Source organism: Malus domestica, chromosome 08, assembly GCF_042453785.1.
Source record: "Malus domestica chromosome 08, GDT2T_hap1".
Lineage (NCBI taxonomy): Eukaryota > Viridiplantae > Streptophyta > Magnoliopsida > Rosales > Rosaceae > Malus > Malus domestica.
In genome coordinates, this window is record NC_091668.1 from 26,500,003 (window position 1) to 26,517,436 (window position 17,434).

General features: G+C 39.1%; 2 protein-coding genes and 1 long non-coding RNA gene across 3 annotated transcripts in view; 2 read left to right on the forward strand and 1 right to left on the reverse strand.

Annotated features, from left to right (window-relative positions):
- Positions 1-5,324, reverse strand: part of LOC114826619 (uncharacterized) — an 18,653-nt gene extending 13,329 nt beyond the window's left edge. Inside the window, exons 1-2 of the long non-coding RNA XR_011583331.1 lie at positions 4,813-5,324; positions 4,555-4,621 (exon numbers count right to left, since the gene is read on the reverse strand). This is a non-coding gene — a long non-coding RNA (uncharacterized lncRNA). The remainder of the gene's footprint in view (positions 1-4,554; positions 4,622-4,812) is intronic.
- Positions 5,325-8,791: 3,467 nt separating this feature from the next.
- LOC139198140 (uncharacterized) lies at positions 8,792-9,546 on the forward strand. Its single transcript, XM_070826404.1, has 2 exons — positions 8,792-8,830; positions 9,184-9,546. Exons 1-2 carry the CDS (start codon positions 8,792-8,794, stop codon positions 9,544-9,546), a joined length of 402 nt encoding a protein of 133 aa, XP_070682505.1.
- A 5,008-nt stretch (positions 9,547-14,554) lies between these two features.
- On the forward strand, positions 14,555-17,155 carry LOC103441698 (pentatricopeptide repeat-containing protein At1g09900-like). The gene is made up of 2 exons (XM_029107261.2): positions 14,555-14,830; positions 15,061-17,155. Exon 2 carries the CDS (start codon positions 15,329-15,331, stop codon positions 16,844-16,846), a length of 1,518 nt encoding a protein of 505 aa, XP_028963094.2. The 5' UTR covers positions 14,555-14,830; positions 15,061-15,328; the 3' UTR covers positions 16,847-17,155.
- Positions 17,156-17,434: the final 279 nt, after the last annotated feature.

The following is a 17,434-nucleotide window of genomic DNA, read 5'->3' on the forward strand; positions in this document are numbered from 1 at the left end:
AATCGGCCTGTTAGAATCAGGATGTTTGATGGTGTGTGGGCTTTGGGGAATGTCAGATATATCCCTAGACTGAAAAGAAAAAAAAAATGATTTCCTTGAGTACTTTAGACAAGGCCGGTTATGGGTACCATTATGAAGCAAGAAGACTCAAGGTGAGTAAAGGATGTTTTGGCTTTTAATTAATTTTTAAAATTCATAGGGAATCCAATTCTTTATTAACCTCGGCATGGATGACTTCCTACTAAATATTCATAATTTATAACCCTAATTTGAATAGAAAGATTATGGCTCAGATTTGCCAATTGATAGAGAAGCTTGTCTCATCCCAAGCCCAATGTGGATCATTAGGACTAATGCAAGGTAACTTACATTATAAAATGTTGTACAATCTAATTGGGACAATGATAGCTAGAGGAGCAGTTGTTTCCACAAAGTAGAGTACAGAAGACAAGTTTGAACTCTAACATACAGGCTAGGGCACATAAGTGAGAAGAGGTTGCAAGAATTGCACCAAAAAGTATTGCTAGAAGGCGTGTCACATTGCAAGCTAGACTTTTTTGAATTATGCATTCTTGAAAGGCAAACGAATGTATCATTCCCAACTAGCAATACAGATAATCGAAGCAAGTAGCAACTCAAACTATATTCATTCAGATGTTTGAAGCCATGCACCACCTAAATTCAAAGGTAGAGCCAGTATTTTGTTACTTTCATGGATGGTTTTTCTAGAAAGTTTGGGTTTATTTCATGAAGCAAAAATCCGAGGTTTTTGCAAAGTTCAAGGCATGGAAGACAGAAATTGAGAATCAAACTGGAAGAAAGATCAAGTATCTCAGAATTGACAACAGAGGTGAGCATACAAGCAAGGAGTTTTCCGATTACTGTAAGCAGGAAGTCATCACAAGGCACTTCACAGTAAAAAAAAATTCCAACAAAACGGAGTTGTTGAGGGGATGAACAAAACTGTCATGGAAAGACAGAAGCATGCGATTTCATACAGGATTACCTGATCGTTTTTGGGCAAAGTGCAAAAGAGGCGTGGTCTGAGAAGCCAGTTAACAGAGTGCAGAAAAGGTGTGATCTGAGATTGTTAGGATTTTGGCTCGTCAAAGTTAGTATCCTATTTTGTTTACGATTGTATTAGGGAACGTAAGGGTGCATCGGTTCTTCTCTTAAAGGGACTAGGAAAGAATCAAAGTTTCCTTGTACAATTAGATAAGAAATCTTAGAAGTCTAATTGGAATAGGTAAGAAAGTGTACTTTCCTATTCCATATAGAATAGGAAACTTAATCAGAAAATAGGCATGTAAACCATACCCTGTACATATAAATAAGAGGCGGCAAGGCTAGGAAAAGGAGAGCAAAGCCAGAGGCAGTCGAAAGGGATAAGGGGCAATTAGTTCTAGGGCTTTGCAAAAGTACTGTAACTCTTTTATTAATCAAATAAGTTGTTTCTCTACTTAGGAAAATCACAACTGAAAGTAGGCAATAGTCCAACCAAACTAGTATAAAATCTTGTGTGTTTCTAGTTATTCTCTAATTTGCTAAGTTTAGTCTATTGCTGGATACATAGAGCAAGATCCAGACAATGAGACTTGGGAAACGTAAATAAGGCATAGAAATTCAAATATCAACTCGAACTACTACAAATCTATACTATTAAGAAAACCCTCCTTGTCAACTTTTTTCTCCTTTTTTTCCTATTTTGCCATCACTTTTGATACACATTATTGACAAAGGGAGGGCAAAATAGTAATCTAGTATCTTTTGGCAAAATGACAATCATGTCCCTATTTTTCCTATTTTACCCTCACTTTTGATACACAATATTTGCATAGGAAGGACAAAACAGTAATTATGTAATATGAAAAAAAAATATGCACTTATTAAGAGAAATTGTTCACACACACACACACAAAGTGTGTGCTCTCTGATAGTTATTCATGGAGGAAAGCTTTTATTGCAATACTCTAAATCCTACAGCAGCCATGCATGCGTTGAGGAGGTCTAAGTTACTCAAGAAAAGCAGCTTGAGCAATCACTTTTTTAGAAGGCCTTAGATCGTGAGCCATACAGTTATGAGGAAAGTACCTTCTACCAAAGGTGACATAATTAATAAGCAGGTAAGCCATTGCATTAATTTACTATGCTAGGTGGCATAAAAAAAGCAACTAAGAAGCCCATAATAAGGTCCTTCAAAAAGCAAAGCATGCATGTTTATATAGTCCACTGGAACAAACTCACAACTCAATGGGATAATTTTTTTTATAGCAATTAGAACTCAACTTGAAGAGTTAAGATAGCTAACAGAAGAAAGGACAAAATTACCGGTAACTGGAAGAGGTCACTCTGCTTGCCGAGGGGGAAACACTCTTATTTTAAGTTCTTTCAAAGATTGTTCTTTTCGGACCTATTCTCTATCTCGTAGTGGAAGTGCTCCCCCCTATTCCTTTACTCTAACAAGTAAGCAAATCAGATAGGTTCGTCCATGTATATTTGTTACGGGTATGCTTCCCATCTCAGTGAGGAGAAACAGCCCTAAACTGAGAGAGCAAGACGGCAGGGGGGCAGGGGGGCAGGGGGAATACCTTGAATCCTACATCATGGATGACATGGGAAAGTATATGATACTTAAGCAAGATCCATAAATCCAAATGTCAACTTGTGGTTAACTATTGGAAACAAAAGATCATCAGAGTTGATCTACATAAACATAGGCTAACCTGAACATGAATGCTCAACTAACAACTTAATAATCCTACTATTGCACAACCCAAGCATTCAATATCACTTCCCAACAAACACTTGAAGGATGAGCCAACAATGTATACTAAGCAATACTATTAAGTATTTTATAACTTATGAGAATAGTTTGAGTCTATCATGCTCAACTCCAATCAATTTTATACATTCATCTGCACAAACTACCAGTCTATCATGCTCCTCTACATATGGTGGTGATAACCACCCACCAGACAAAGTCTAATTGAACTTAAGAAAACTTTGTGAATCCACAATTTTTACAATGAAAACACATCAAGAGAAAAAAGAGCAAATCAAAACATAATTATAAAAATTTCAAATCACTGATAATCATCAGTCTTCTCTCATGTGAAACAGTGAAAGTTATCATATATACTCAGTAATTGTTCCCTCGCAAGATCTAAATATTCTATATTTTTATTCTCCAGGACTTTTTACAAATATGAGATTGAGATCAACCACTGCTAAGTAAGGCAAAGTTTCGAATTATTCACAGTATCAACTCACAATATTCAATCACCCTAAAAAACGCCATCATTTTGGGCATTAGCACCATGAACAACTAACTATAACATCAACATTTTTATCACCACCTTAACTCTTAAGGACACTAACATAACCACTGCAACTACAAGACTAAGTTCCACCAATGAACAAATGTACTACTAAAAATCATCATGCCACCACCTCTTGGTTATACAATCCGCCATGAAACAAGCATTCATCCAACATGCCATAATCAATGCCACAAGCACTACTACTATAACCTGCCAGGCCATACACAGGTACCTAGCTAGTTTATCTGAACATTGAAATAACTATCTGAAAAACGTTATTAAGCAAATATGAAAACCTAGATGCCTCCTCAAGGCTAAAAGGGGCATATTTTTTAGACGTATTCTAATAACTTCCATTAATGGATGCACATTTAGTATGTACATTCATAATGTTCTAAAGTTATCATATAATATAGATCAAGAATGTAAGTTCATAACACAATGACAACTGTTAATAACGGATGTACATTACATAATGTATTTTAAAGCTATGATTGAACATTGTACATTCCTTACGCAGACCAGAAACTCGATGAACTGCATCAGACAAACACACTTAACAATTGGAAGATAAAACAATAACATAACCGAACAAATCTTGAATCTTTGTCAAAAAAACAAGCGGGTATACAATTGGTTCGAGGGTTAACCCATAAAGCATCGGTACTAATATACTACAAGCTACTTTGCTACTTGTACAAGATTGCATACACTAACACCTACTTAGCGGCATATCATGAAATAAAGAGGTATTGTGGAGCCGATATGGTCCAATAAATGAATCCTCAAATCAAATTGACAATATCCTCGATTTGTCTACTATATACCCTATAAATCATAGATAACACTAGGACAAGAACTGATGGAACATAGCCAGCCTATTAGTAGTTAGAAACTAAAACCGAAACGTGTAACACATGACATGAATTTAACATAATTATGAGGAAGAGAAATGCTAAGAAGACTCTTCAAAAGTGAGACTTTCCATGAAAAACTTTCTGTCACCTCATTTTTTTAGCACAGTATTATAAAATACTGTCGCGAAATTAACATTTCTGTAAGGAGAGAGAGTTCATGAAAATAATATAAAAAAACAGGCGCATCGAACAAGGTAAAACTTAAATTAAAGTTAAAGGTGATCAAGGCAGTGACACCAACCAAGTTAAAAGCAATTTGTGGCGAACAGAGCACAATTTACAGGCAACAGGAAAAAGAAAAAGTAGTAATCTTGTACCTGAATTGCGTAGTGAAGGCGTCTGTCTCCAAAACAAAATAAATTTCCTCTACAATAATATTATTTTCTGAAAATTCCAAAGAACAAAAATATAAGTAGAGATCACAAACAAGTGCCAGTGAACATATATTTTTCTCAAATTTTGCAATATATAATTATATATATATATAAATAAAAAATAAAAAGAAGCTCAGCTCAATACTGAATTCACGGTAAGATAAAAATTATCTGAAAGTGAAAGATAAGTATGACACTTACGACGTAGGGCTTACGATAAGGACTCTACTATTACGCGATTCTTTCTCAGTTTCATTTAAGCTTGTAATTTTCTGGAATTTTCTCGTAGTTTTCTAGGCAGCCAAACAGACGGTTCGCGGTCGAAGGCGGACGGATATTCGTCAAGAAACAGCGAAATTACAGGTCGGAAGAGGTGGAGGAAATGGAATAAAGCAGAAGAAGGAGAATGCAGGCAGAGAAACGCGGTGATTAAGGAAGATCGCGAGGTCGGTGGAATCAGGAGAATCGGACGGAGAAAAGGGGACAAACAGAGGAGGAGGAGGAGGAGGAGGAGATCTCTGCTTCAATGGAGGAGACAGTAGTGAGCGGATGCCTAACGAGGAAAAAGAAGGTGCGAGACGAGGGAGTTGAGAGAGATGAAAAATATCTGCGAAGAAGACGAATTAAAAAAGAGAGGGGAAATGATGTGGGGGAGACTTTGGAGGACAGAGAGAGAGAGCTGGTGGGGGCTATGGAGGTCCATGATGCCCCCACTCGATCTTACACGTAATCTCTTTTTTTCCTCTCTTTCATTTGCTGATTCTCTAATAAAATATTATTAGATAAATCTAGGGTTTTGGATTCTCCCAATAGCTTTCACCAGAACAAGCAGCTATATTCCATCGGCTCATCATGTGTTGTATTTCTTTTTCTTTTTCTTTTTGTTAGAAGAGGATTAGATGGTGCCATTTAGTATTATTATTTAGAGGTATTCATTTTTATTTTGTAGATGAAAAGTTTTAGATTCGATTATCATCATATACGAATTTGAACGGTATTATTATTGCTAGTTCATTGTGAAGTTTAGCCGCATATTCCCCCACCCCTTAGTGTAGCTAACATTGTTTGTTAAAAAAAAAAAAAAAAACTAGCTGGTGATTTCGCCACTGTAGTCCACCTCCTTTTTGGAGGTTGTGAATACTCACAGAGGCATTTCAGCCTTCCCCTAGCCACCATGGAGTGATTTACCAGCGTCAGGAAAAGAACCCAGGACATGTCGTGTTGAATATGAACCTGGAATTCGTTCTCAACCACTGGGCCACCAGTGGTGGTTATCAAGTGTAGCATTTGAAGAGCAATTTATATAAAATGGAATTAATAGCCGCGTAGTATTTTCATTATGAGAAGAGAAGTGTATTATGGATAAGGACTCTACGGAGCGCAAAAGTTAAAAGTATTTTCCGACCACTTGAGCCAGTTGGCAAACCTAACCAATTTTGTGGCACGAAGCTCCAAGGACAAGTCTGTCGGACATGAACTCCCAGTCATGTGTTGGGCATCGACGGGTGAAGAAGTTTATGAATAGACTTAAAGCATGTCAAGCCTAGCGCTCAGTATAGTGCTTTCCAACCACTTTTGAATGAGTAGTGTGCGCAGTATGTGGCATTCGAGAAATTGTGCAAGTAGCTTTCACAGAATGCACTTCCTCTCCACATGTCAAGTGAATAATGGAGGAATAGCTTATAGATCATGTCTACTGCTTGGCTCATTAAATGATAGGACAGTGAGAGAATTGAGAGCTAGACCTTTTGGGGCTCACTCAAGGCCTAAAGAGGTCAAGGAACCCTTATAAGCGGTCAGACCACGAGAAGAAAATTACATTATTCCATTGTTGAGCTCTCTTGTAATCCAAGTCAAATGTAAATTTGACCACTACAGTGGTCGTAGCCCATTTTTAACAATGAACCACTCAAATCTTTTTGTTTGTAGTCTAGCTCTACATCTCGAGGCCACCAAGGGTTGGTCAATCTGGTTTTTGTTGACCTCCCAATTTTAAGCGTTAACAATTGACCTGTATAAAAACAAGTGGAAGAATTTGGTAAAGCTTTATGAATCGTCTATCTATTCGTTATTGTTAATTGATTAAACATTAATTTTAATTGACGTTTTGCAAAGATGATCTTAACATAATAATTTATAATATGACTGATTCTGATCATAAGCTCGAATTCTATTAAAGTTTTTCACATTAGGCAGGAAAAAGTGAGTGTGATACCACTTTATTGAACTCATATACGAATCACATTTCTACCTTTGGCTAAAACATTCGAGTGTAATACCCATTACGATTTAAGGTTCAATGTATTTTTGTCATGAATTCAAGATATTATACTCATAAATATGATACGAATATATTGAACGCACGCTAATACAACATGAATGTTATAAATATCAAACTTAAACGGTTTGATTTTTATATAGATATTACACACTAGCACAAGTTAGTGCAGAAGGCTAGCCGACAACATAAAACTTTGAGTAGAAACTCATTGAGCTGCGAACTTTCAAACCGCTCGGTCATCCAATAAAACGAGAGAAGAAAAAGCAGGGAAGTAAGAAACAGCTGGGTCGATGGTGTTGGGATAGCAAATAGCACCTGCCAGATTACCTACAACCAGACCAAACTAAGATTTAAGGACATGCCTGCGTGGGCGTATCGCAACCAGACACGTACCCACGCTCTAGAACTCGGATTTAGGAACATGCCTGCGTGGGCATATCGCAACCAGACACGTACCCGCGCTCTAGAACGCTCGATTGGTAAAGTGTTTCACAATCTAATCATGGTTCTGCATTATTATATTCGTGTTTCGAAGCATCCGGAAGCGAAAATTGTAAATAATACGTATCAAAGGTACGAACGAGAGCGGCCCCACCCACTTGTTGTGGACACGTGTCCGTGTACTAGAATTTCGTCCAGTCCTATGTCTGTTATTCTCCTAGTAAAATGTTGTGAAAAAGACAAGGGTATCTGAGCTGTGCTGTTGGGCTTATCATGTGTTTTTACTTTTCTTGTTTGTTAGTTGAAATACCAAGTACCTACACGTTGGAAGAAAGCTGACTACATATTCTGAATTTAGTAAGCCTGAATCTTGTTTACACATGAGCAAGACATAATAAAATAAGAGTGATGATACTCATAACTCTTTTTCACAATTTTGCTGTCGGATCAAGAATTGAAAAAGATTCAGATACAAATTAACATGGAATTTGTGAAGGTAGAAATAAGTAATGTAGATAGCTTTCTTTTGAAATTAAATTGATACATCGTGGTTTTACTTTTTGACTCTCAGATCGAATGGATTAAAAAAAATAAAATAATATAAATTAACAAGATGTGTATGGGAGTAAAAATTGAGTATGTAGATAGCGTTGAAAAATATTAGCGTTTATTTAATTATTTGGGATTCGTTTGTGAGCATAAGATTTATTTAGACCTAACCTATCCGAGTTTGGGTTTTTAGGTTTTTTTTATTTAAATTTTTTATAAGTATAGTTTTTAGTTTAGTATGATGAACAAGTTAGTGGCAATGTAGTCCTTTCGAGTTTTGTAGCCGTCCCATATAATTTGTAGTGTTCTCTTTTGTTTGGTTAATTGAGTGATATATTTGTTTTGAACTCTACTTCTTCATTCTTTTATTATGAGTACTCTGAATTACATCGCTCTTAACTAAAAATTGTGTAAAACTTTAAGAACAATCTACATAGTATGAATTTATATTGTAACATTTTGACTTAATAGAAAATCATGTGTACAATTTTCTGTACATAGCTTTGAACTGTGATTCGAAATGTTACAACAAGTTAATCCACTACATAAAGCTTAAGAGTAATAACAAAAGAAAAATCTAAACGGTCTAATTCGAACTTGATTAAGAAAATATAGATATAAGTACATCTTGAAATGCATGCTCATGCAAAGTGTACTTATCAGTGTTAAATGTTAATGGAAAACAAATTATAAGAAACAATACTGCTTTCTAACTCTAATTTTGATGACTCCAATTTCGATGCCCGCAACGGAAGACCGATAGCTGGAAATTTACAATGCTTAGTACATGAATTCTTTGCTCATATATTTATGTTTCTTGAGATCTTATATCACCCCACTTTCAAAACTTACAAATCATTGCTGGCCAGTAAATGGGCTTTCATGAGCCTCTAAAATGTCATTTGTACCATGACAATGCTCCAGCTGGTGCTATTCATCATCATCTTGGTAAGTTATTGTCTCGCTAACTGGTGTTAATTGAGCTTATTTGCTCCTTAGTCTATGGGGTATTAACAGCCATTTCTAGCTATTATTTCCTTTAAAAAAATCGTATGGTGGAAGATCTTGAATTTGAAACTTTCTACACCCACTATTTTGTTAGACAAATAGGAAAGTAGTTAGACTTAAATTGTAATTGTACTCCTAACTTGGAGGAGGAATCCTTGCTACTCAAGGAATGTATTTGTATATATACCCTTTCACGTATCAATAAAAATTATTATTCAGCCATATATTATTTTTCTACATGGTATCAGAGCAGGTTCAAAACTCTAGCTCTTTTTTTTTCTTTTTTTTCTCAGCAACCATTCCTGCCGTTCCTTATGCCCGACCCTTCTTCCTCCGATGGCCCCTTTTACATTCATCATTCAGACCACCCCAACCTTGTTCTTGTCTCCAAAAAATTAAATGGTGATAATTACATCTCCTGGGCCCATGGCATGCAGATTTCCTTGAGTGCCAAGAACAAGCTTGGTTTCATCATTGGCGATGTTCAGGAACCTTCTTACTCCGACGAACCTGATGCTCACGCGGCTTGGCGTCATTGCAATGACATGATTCTTTCTTGGCTTCTCCATTCCTTGGAACCTAATCTTCAAGAATATGTTCTCTTTACCACAACTGCTAAGGATGTGTGGGACGACCTTCATGAACGGTTTTCTTAGAGCAACACTCCTCATATCTTCCAACTCACCCGTGAGCTTGCTACGATTTCTCAAGGATCTTCTTCTGTCTCTGCTTATTTCACTCGCCTCAAAGTTATTTGGGATGAGCTTGCCTCTTATAGTGATGGTTGCACGTGCTCTTGTGGCACTAAGTCTAAACGGCAACACCTTATGCAGTTCTTCATGGGTCTTCACGACTCTTTCTCTGCTGTTCGTGACCAAATCCTCTTGATGAATCCTTTGCCTACTGTTCGACAAGCCTGTTCTTCTGTTTCTCAGGCCGAGAAACAACGCTCATTGGGCTCTGTCCATCCCACCAACTCTCCTACTGCCATGGCTGTCCGCAGTTCTTCCCACACCTCATCAGACATGCCCTCGCTCCATTGTACCTATTGCGACTACGATTTCCATACTCGTGAGACCTGTCATAAGCTGCATGGCTATCCCGTTAGCCACCATCTTCATGGGCAACCCTGGCGACCATCACGCCGCGCATCCACCTTTGGCGGCTCCTCTCGCAACCATCATGCTGCTTCTTCTGCTCACAACGCCCCGGCACCTTCCCGCCCTTCCAGCAGCCCCCGGATCTCCTCCGGCAGCAACTTCAGCGCCTTCACACCACGTTTTTCACCATCTGCCCATCAGGTGCACAGCTCTCCTAGCCTTCACGACCTGCAGTTAGCCATGCCTAATTTGTTCGCTGATCAATACACTCGTCTCCTCGCTGCCCTTGACAATTTCGCAGCCCTGTCGTCTTCTCCTTAAGTTCATGCTGTCTCTAGTGATGACTTCGCCAAAGGTTTGTTGCCTGTTGACCCATGTCATGGTCACTGGATCCTTGACAGTGGCGTCACTGACCATATTACTTCCTCATCTTCCAATTTGGTTCATCCTTCTGCTTCACTTTTGCCCCATGTCTCCTTACCTAGTGATGCCACGGCTCCCATTACTTTAACTGGAAATCTTCGCTTAAATTCATTGATTATTTTGAATGATGTTTTATGTGTTCCAAATTTTAAAGTGGACCTTTTATCAGTTGGTAAGCTTACAGATGGTTTATCTTGTTCCGTGAATTTTTTCCCGTCTTGGTGTATTTTGCAGGACTTGGTTTCGAAAGTGACGATTGGTGTGGGTAAGCGACGTGGCGACCTTTACTACCTCGTGGCCCTTGCCTCTCTTTCCACCCACCAACCTCTATGCAACATCATCACCATACCTCCCTCTCTCTGGCATAGGTGCCTCAGCCATCCCTCTTCTGCTCGTTTACAAGTTTTAGCCTCTAGTTTTCTCAAATGTTCTTTCGATTCTAGTCATGTTTGTGATGTTTGTCCTTTGTCAAAACAAACTCGTCAACCTTTTGGCTTAAGTTCAATTTCAACAACTTTTCCTTTTTCCTTAATTCATTGTGATATTTAGGGTCCAAATCGTCAGTCTTCTCTTACTGGTGCTCATTATTTTTTTACTATTGTGAATGATTTCTCTCGTTTTACCTGGGTCTTCCTGCTGAAGCATAAATCTGATACTCAACAAATTATCAAACATTTTTTTGCTTATGTTCTCACCCAATTTAACACCACCATTAAAAGCATACGTACCGACAATGGTGGGGAATTTTATTTTCTTTGTCATTTTTTCTTTGAACATGGGGTTGTTTTTCAAACTTCTTGCGTTTACACGCCCCAGCAAAATGGCGTTGTTGAACGCAAACACAGGCACCTCCTTGAAACTGCTCGGGCCCTTTAGTTTCAATCATACCTTCCCCCCAAGTTTTGGGGCGAATGTGTACTCACTGCCGCCTATACCATCAACCGTCTTCCCACCCGTCTTCTCCACAACAAAACACATTTTGAAGTCATCCACCATAAACCTCCGCTCTATGATCACTTCCGTGTTTTCGGTTGTTTAGCCTATGCCACCTCAGTTCTTCCGACCCCTAAGTTCTCTCCTAGGGCTCACCATTGTATCTTCATTGGTTACCCTGCTGGTCAAAAGGCTTATAAACTCTATGACCTTGACACACATCGCACATTCACTAGTCGGGATGTCATCTTCCATGAGAACTCTTTTCGTTTTGTCTCCCCTCCCACTACACCTGTCACGGACCCCCATCCCCACATATATCCCTACCCATCCCCCCCTTAATGGATGTCCCTTTTCCTACCTCCCCGGACCCTACATCACCGCCCTCTCCCTCTTTCCTTATTATTTCCCCGCCTTCTGACAACATTACCAGCACCACACCGCCTAATCCTATTCCCCCACCCCGGCCCCACCAACTCCTCCACCCATACCCCACCTACCCCCCGTGCCCTTTTTTGCACCCTCTCCACCTCCTCGCATGTCTTCCCGTTCCCATGCACCCCCACCTTATTTAAAGGACTATGTTTGCTCGCAGGTGATTCTGCCCCCACACCCGTCCTCGTCTTCGCCACCAAGTTCTGCCCATGGTATGTGATATCCCTTTTGTAATTATATTTCTTACCATCGTTTATCTCCACATCATCTTTCATACATCTACTTTGTGAGTCGGGGTGTCGAACCCTCTTCTTTTGCAGAGGCTACCCATGATCCTAACTGGCGTCATGCTATGAGCGAGGAACTGGATGCCCTTCATGCCAACCGTACTTGAACCATGACTACCCTGCCTTCTAGCAAGGTTCCTATTGATTGTAAATGGGTGTACAAACTTAAGCACCATTCCGATGGTTCTATTGAGCATTACAAAGCTCGTTTGGTTGCCAAAGGTTTCACACAGTCCGAAGGTATAGATTATCATGACACATTTTCTCCTACTGCTAAAATGATCACGGTGCACTATCTTCTTGCCGTTGCTGCTAGTCAATCTTGGTCTCGTCACCAACTCGACGTCAATAATGCTTTCTTGCATGGTGATTTAGACGAGGAAATCTATATGTCTCCTCCTCCTGGTCTTCGGCGACAGGGGGAGAATCTTGTGTGTCACCTCCACAAGTCCCTTTATGGTCTCAAGCAGGCTTCTCATCAATGGTTTGCCAAGTTCACTAGTGCCATTCTTTCTGCTGGGTTTCAACAATCCAAAGCTGACTATTCATTGTTTACGAAAAAGTCAGTTACTTTTTTTACAGCCTTGCTCATTTATGTGGATGATATTGTGATAACAGGCAATGATATGGGTGCCATTGATTCTCTGAAACGTTTTCTCCATAATCACTTTTGGATTAAGGATCTTGGTAATTTAAAGTACTTTCTGGGTATCGAGGTTTCTCGGTCCAAACGTGGTATTTATGTTTCTCAGTGTAAATATGCATTATAAATTCTCAAAGATTATGGCTTCCTGGGAGCACAACCCATTGCTTTTCCTATGGACGATACATAACTATCTGACAAAGGGGAACTTCTTAAGGATCCTGAAGAGTATCTGCGTCTAGTAGGGCAACTAATTTATCTTACAATAACTCGGCCAGATATCACCTACCCTGTACATGTTCTAAGTCGGTTTTATGCATAAGCCGCGTATTCCTCATATGGATGTTGCACTTCGAGTTGTTCGTTATTTGAAGTCTACCCCGGGTCAAGGCTTATTATTTCGTTCTGATAATCAAGTCAAGTTGACTGCTTTTTGTGATTCTGACTGGGCAGGTTGTCCTATTACTCGTCGGTCGACTACTGGCTACTGTGTTTTCTTGGGAAATTCTTTAATTTCATGGCGAACAAAGCGACAGAAAACTATGTCACTTTCTTCTGATGAGGCGGAATATCGAGCTATGTTTGGTGCTTGTTGTGAGATAATTTGGTTGCGCTTTCTATTGAAGGATTTGAACATTCCCTTAACTGGTCCATTTGATCTATTTTGTGACAATCAAGCAGCATTGCATATAGCTACCAACCCTGTTTTTCATGAGCGTACTCGCCACATTAAGATGGATTGTCATTTTATACGTGATAAGATTATTGATGGCACTATAACTACCAAGTATATTGGGACGGCAAATCAGCTGGCAGACCTATTTACAAAGCCTCTTGGGAAGGAGAAATTTTCAACCATGTTACGCAAGTTAGGCGTTCTTGACATCCACTCTCCAACTTGAGAAGGAGTGTTAGACAAATAGGAAAGTAGTTGGACTTAAATTGTAATTGTACTCCTAACTTGTAGGAGGAATCCTTGCTACTCAAGGAATGTATTTGTATATATACCCTTTCACGTATCAATAAAAATTATTATTTAGCCATATATTATTTTTCTACATATTTCACGCGCAATAATATGGGGGCGTTGTTGTTTAGAAATACACAAACAAGACATTTGCTTCCACATTCTATAATACATGAGAAACCTACGTACAATACTAGAGCCCAACTACTCCAGATAGTGAGGCAAATTAATAGTTTTATCGTAATACAATCAAATGACTTGTTTATAATAAATAAAATACGCATTATAAGTTATAACTTAACGAACCACTACATCACACCACTTTCTCATAGTCACCCCAAATAATTTCTTCTGACCATGAGATTTAGCCGCCACACAACTAGTACCCTAAGGATGGGGATTCTTTCCCCTCCCTTTTCCCCATCCCCTCCCTCCCCTCCTCTCATAGTTTTATTTTCTCCTTTCTCTCTCTCTACAAAGTATAAAAAGAAAAACAAGATGAAATTTTGAGCGTTCAAATAGGAGGGGAGGGAAGAGGAGGAAAATGGAGAGAATCTTAGTCCGTACCCTAATCTAGCTTTAGAACACAACATTGAGTCTAACGTGAATTACTACTATTTTAGAGAATTTTTATTAGCATTTCAAAAATTTAATTGTGCACTTCAAGCTTTCTATAAGGAAAATATTTTTATAAAAAATGCACAATTAGATTTTTAAATTGCTAATAACAGTTCCGTTATTTTTTTTTTACGGTAATCGTCTTATCTAGTTTTGTAGGGACGTTATTTTCAAAACATAAGTGACAAAAATGTACAAAGGAAACAGAAAGATCACAACCTTAAGTTTGGTCCAAATAAACTTGGCCCATTGAAAAAAATTAGCAGCAAGGCCGCACAGGCCTGCGCTGCAATCAACCCACCCCCTCATTGCCTCCCAGTTTCAAAGTGCCATCTACGACGCCGAGGCCCTCCTCGTTCAGATACCTCGCGTTTTTTCAGACACAGAAGAAAACGACATAAAACGGATAAAGCACGGCGGCACATTGTCACCCACCACCGCTTCTTCACTCTTTCTTCTTTCAACCTTCTGCCGCATCTCTTATGTAATACTTCTCCTTCCATTTGAAAACGAAAGAAGCTCGCTCTGCTTTGGGTAAGCTCTCTCTCTAGCTTCATCTTTTCTTCTCTAAGTTCATTTCTGTTTGTCACAAAAAACCCAACCCAACTCTGCAAATTTATTTTTCTATCTTTTTTCTTTGCTGTATTTCCGTTTAAGCATGGCGTTTTGAGTATTGGGTTGCGGTTTTATACATAATTAGGTGAAGTTATGGATTTGATGGTACCTGTGAAGCAAACCCCTGATGGGTTTTGCTCATTTCACAGAGTTGGTAGGGAGAGGACAAGAAAGACTGGTAGTTTTGGAGCTACTGTTTGTGGTAAGGTTGGTCCCACCAAACCCAGTTCTGGGAGGCTCTTTGTGGGCTGCAGAGCTCTGTTTCTTGTTCTCTCTGATAACATTCAGTGTAGAATACAGGACGGTTACCAGAAACATAGGCGAAAGCGTGTACTTGCTGTGTCGAAAGTCGAAACGTTTAGTTCCAATGGTAGGCTGCAGAATGTTGAGTATACCCCACATGGGGGTTTGAATGGAATGGACTCTTCCAATGGTTTCGAAGAATTTGAGAGTAACAATCATCTCCGCAGGTTGGTTAGAAATGGGGAATTAGAAGAGGGATTTAAGTTTCTAGAGAACATGCTTTATCGCGGTGATATGCCGGATATTATTGCGTGTACGAGTTTAATCCGGGGGTTTTGTAAGAGTGGAAAGACAAAGAAGGCGACTCGGATTATGAACATTCTAGAAGACTCTGGGGCTGTCCTTGATGTTATAACTTACAATGTCTTGATCAGTGGCTACTGCAAGGCTGGTGAGATTGATAATGCTTTGAGGGTTTTGGACCGGATGAGTGTTTCTCCAGATGTTGTTACGTATAATACAATTTTGCGTACTTTGTGTGATAGTGGGAAATTGAAGCAAGCAATGGAAGTTCTTGATCGACAGATGCAAAGGCAATGCTATCCAGATGTGATTACATATACCATACTGATCGAAGCAACTTGTAAGGAAAGTGGGGTTGAGCAGGCGATGAAGCTTTTGGATGAGATGAGGAGCAAAGGATGCAAGCCTGATGTGGTCACTTATAATGTTCTTATAAATGGAATTTGCAAGGAAGGACGGTTGGATGAAGCAATCAAATTCTTGAACGACATGCCATCATCTGATTGCCAACCAAATGTCATTACCCACAATATTATTTTGCGTAGCATGTGCAGCACCGGGAGGTGGATGGATGCTGAGAAACTATTAGCTGAAATGGTTCACAGAGGCTGTTCTCCCAGTGTTGTTACTTTCAATATTTTGATTAACTTCTTGTGCCGGAAGGGTTTATTGGGTAGAGCAATTGACATTTTGGAGAAGATGCCAAAGCACGGTTGTACACCAAATTCCTTGAGTTACAACCCACTGCTTCATGGCTTTTGCAAGGAAAAGAAGATGGATAGGGCAATTGAGTATTTGGATACAATGGTTTCTCGGGGCTGTTATCCCGACATTGTAACCTACAATACTTTGCTCACAGCTTTGTGCAAAGATGCAAAGGTTGATATCGCAGTTGAGATACTTAATCAACTAAGTAGCAAGGGTTGCTCTCCTGTTCTAATCACATACAATACAGTGATTGATGGGCTCTCAAAGGTGGGGAAAACAGAACGTGCCTTGGAACTTTTGCATGAGATGCGCAAAAAGGGTTTAAAGCCCGATGTAATTACTTATTCTTCTCATGTGGGAGGGCTTAGCAGAGAAGGAAAGGTTGATGAGGCAATTAAGTTTGTCCATGATTTGGAAGATGTGGGCGTCAAGCCGAATGCTATCACTTTTAACTCCATCATGTTGGGGCTTTGCAAGGCTAAGCAAACTTGTCGCGCAATTGATTTCCTCGCTTATATGGTATCTAGAGGATGCAAACCTACTGAAGCAACATACACAATTCTCATTGAAGGCATAGCTTATGAAGGGTTGGCAAAAGAGGCTCTGGAGTTATTGAATGAATTGTGCTATAAAGGGGTTGTGAAGAAAAGCTCTGCTGAACAGGTGGCCGTCAAGATGTAGACGTACGCAGTTCAACTTTTACTCTCGGATGGTAGGTCATTGTTTAAGTATGCCATTGAATTCCGTCGACCTCATTTCCCATGATAATGATTTCCATGGTGTCCAAAGTATGTTTTCTTTAATTCACTCGTTTTCTTTGTCTTGAGGAGCGAAATCCAAAATCGATTTTGTTAGATATCCATGTAATCTTCTCGTCATTTTATTTGATCTGTTTCTTGTGCTGCCGATGAATCCATGGTTATCTGTTGAAGTGTCGATTAGTTTCCACTCTCTAAAATATTTATGATAGTTCCCTTTAATGCCGCAAAAGATTCACTAAAGAGTTGCTGTTAAAAATTGCATCATTGCTCCATAATTTTGTAATTTTTTTTGTTATATTCTCTTTCTGTTGTTAAAATTATTGTTCGCGATTGTCTTGGCTTGAGATATTCTATATTGAACTACGCTTCCGAGTAGCTTGTACCGTGTCCGATTTACTTCACACATCAAAGTTGAAAGGCGTCTGAGTAGCTCATACGGACTAAGTTTAAACGTAGTAGTTAAGGGCACATTATGTGGACCGGACAATGTAGGATTTCGTATTTCGGA

Excerpts from the sequence above, each read along its gene's own strand:
- LOC139198140 (XM_070826404.1), top strand. The coding sequence starts at position 8,792 with ATGACAATGCTCCAGCTGGTGCTATTCATCATCATCTTG. Across the intron at positions 8,831-9,183 it reads TGCTATTCATCATCATCTTG|CAACCATTCCTGCCGTTCCT; the intron begins GTAAGTTATTGT and ends TTTTTTTCTCAG.
- LOC103441698 (XM_029107261.2), top strand. The coding sequence starts at position 15,329 with ATGGACTCTTCCAATGGTTTCGAAGAATTTGAGAGTAACAATCATCTC.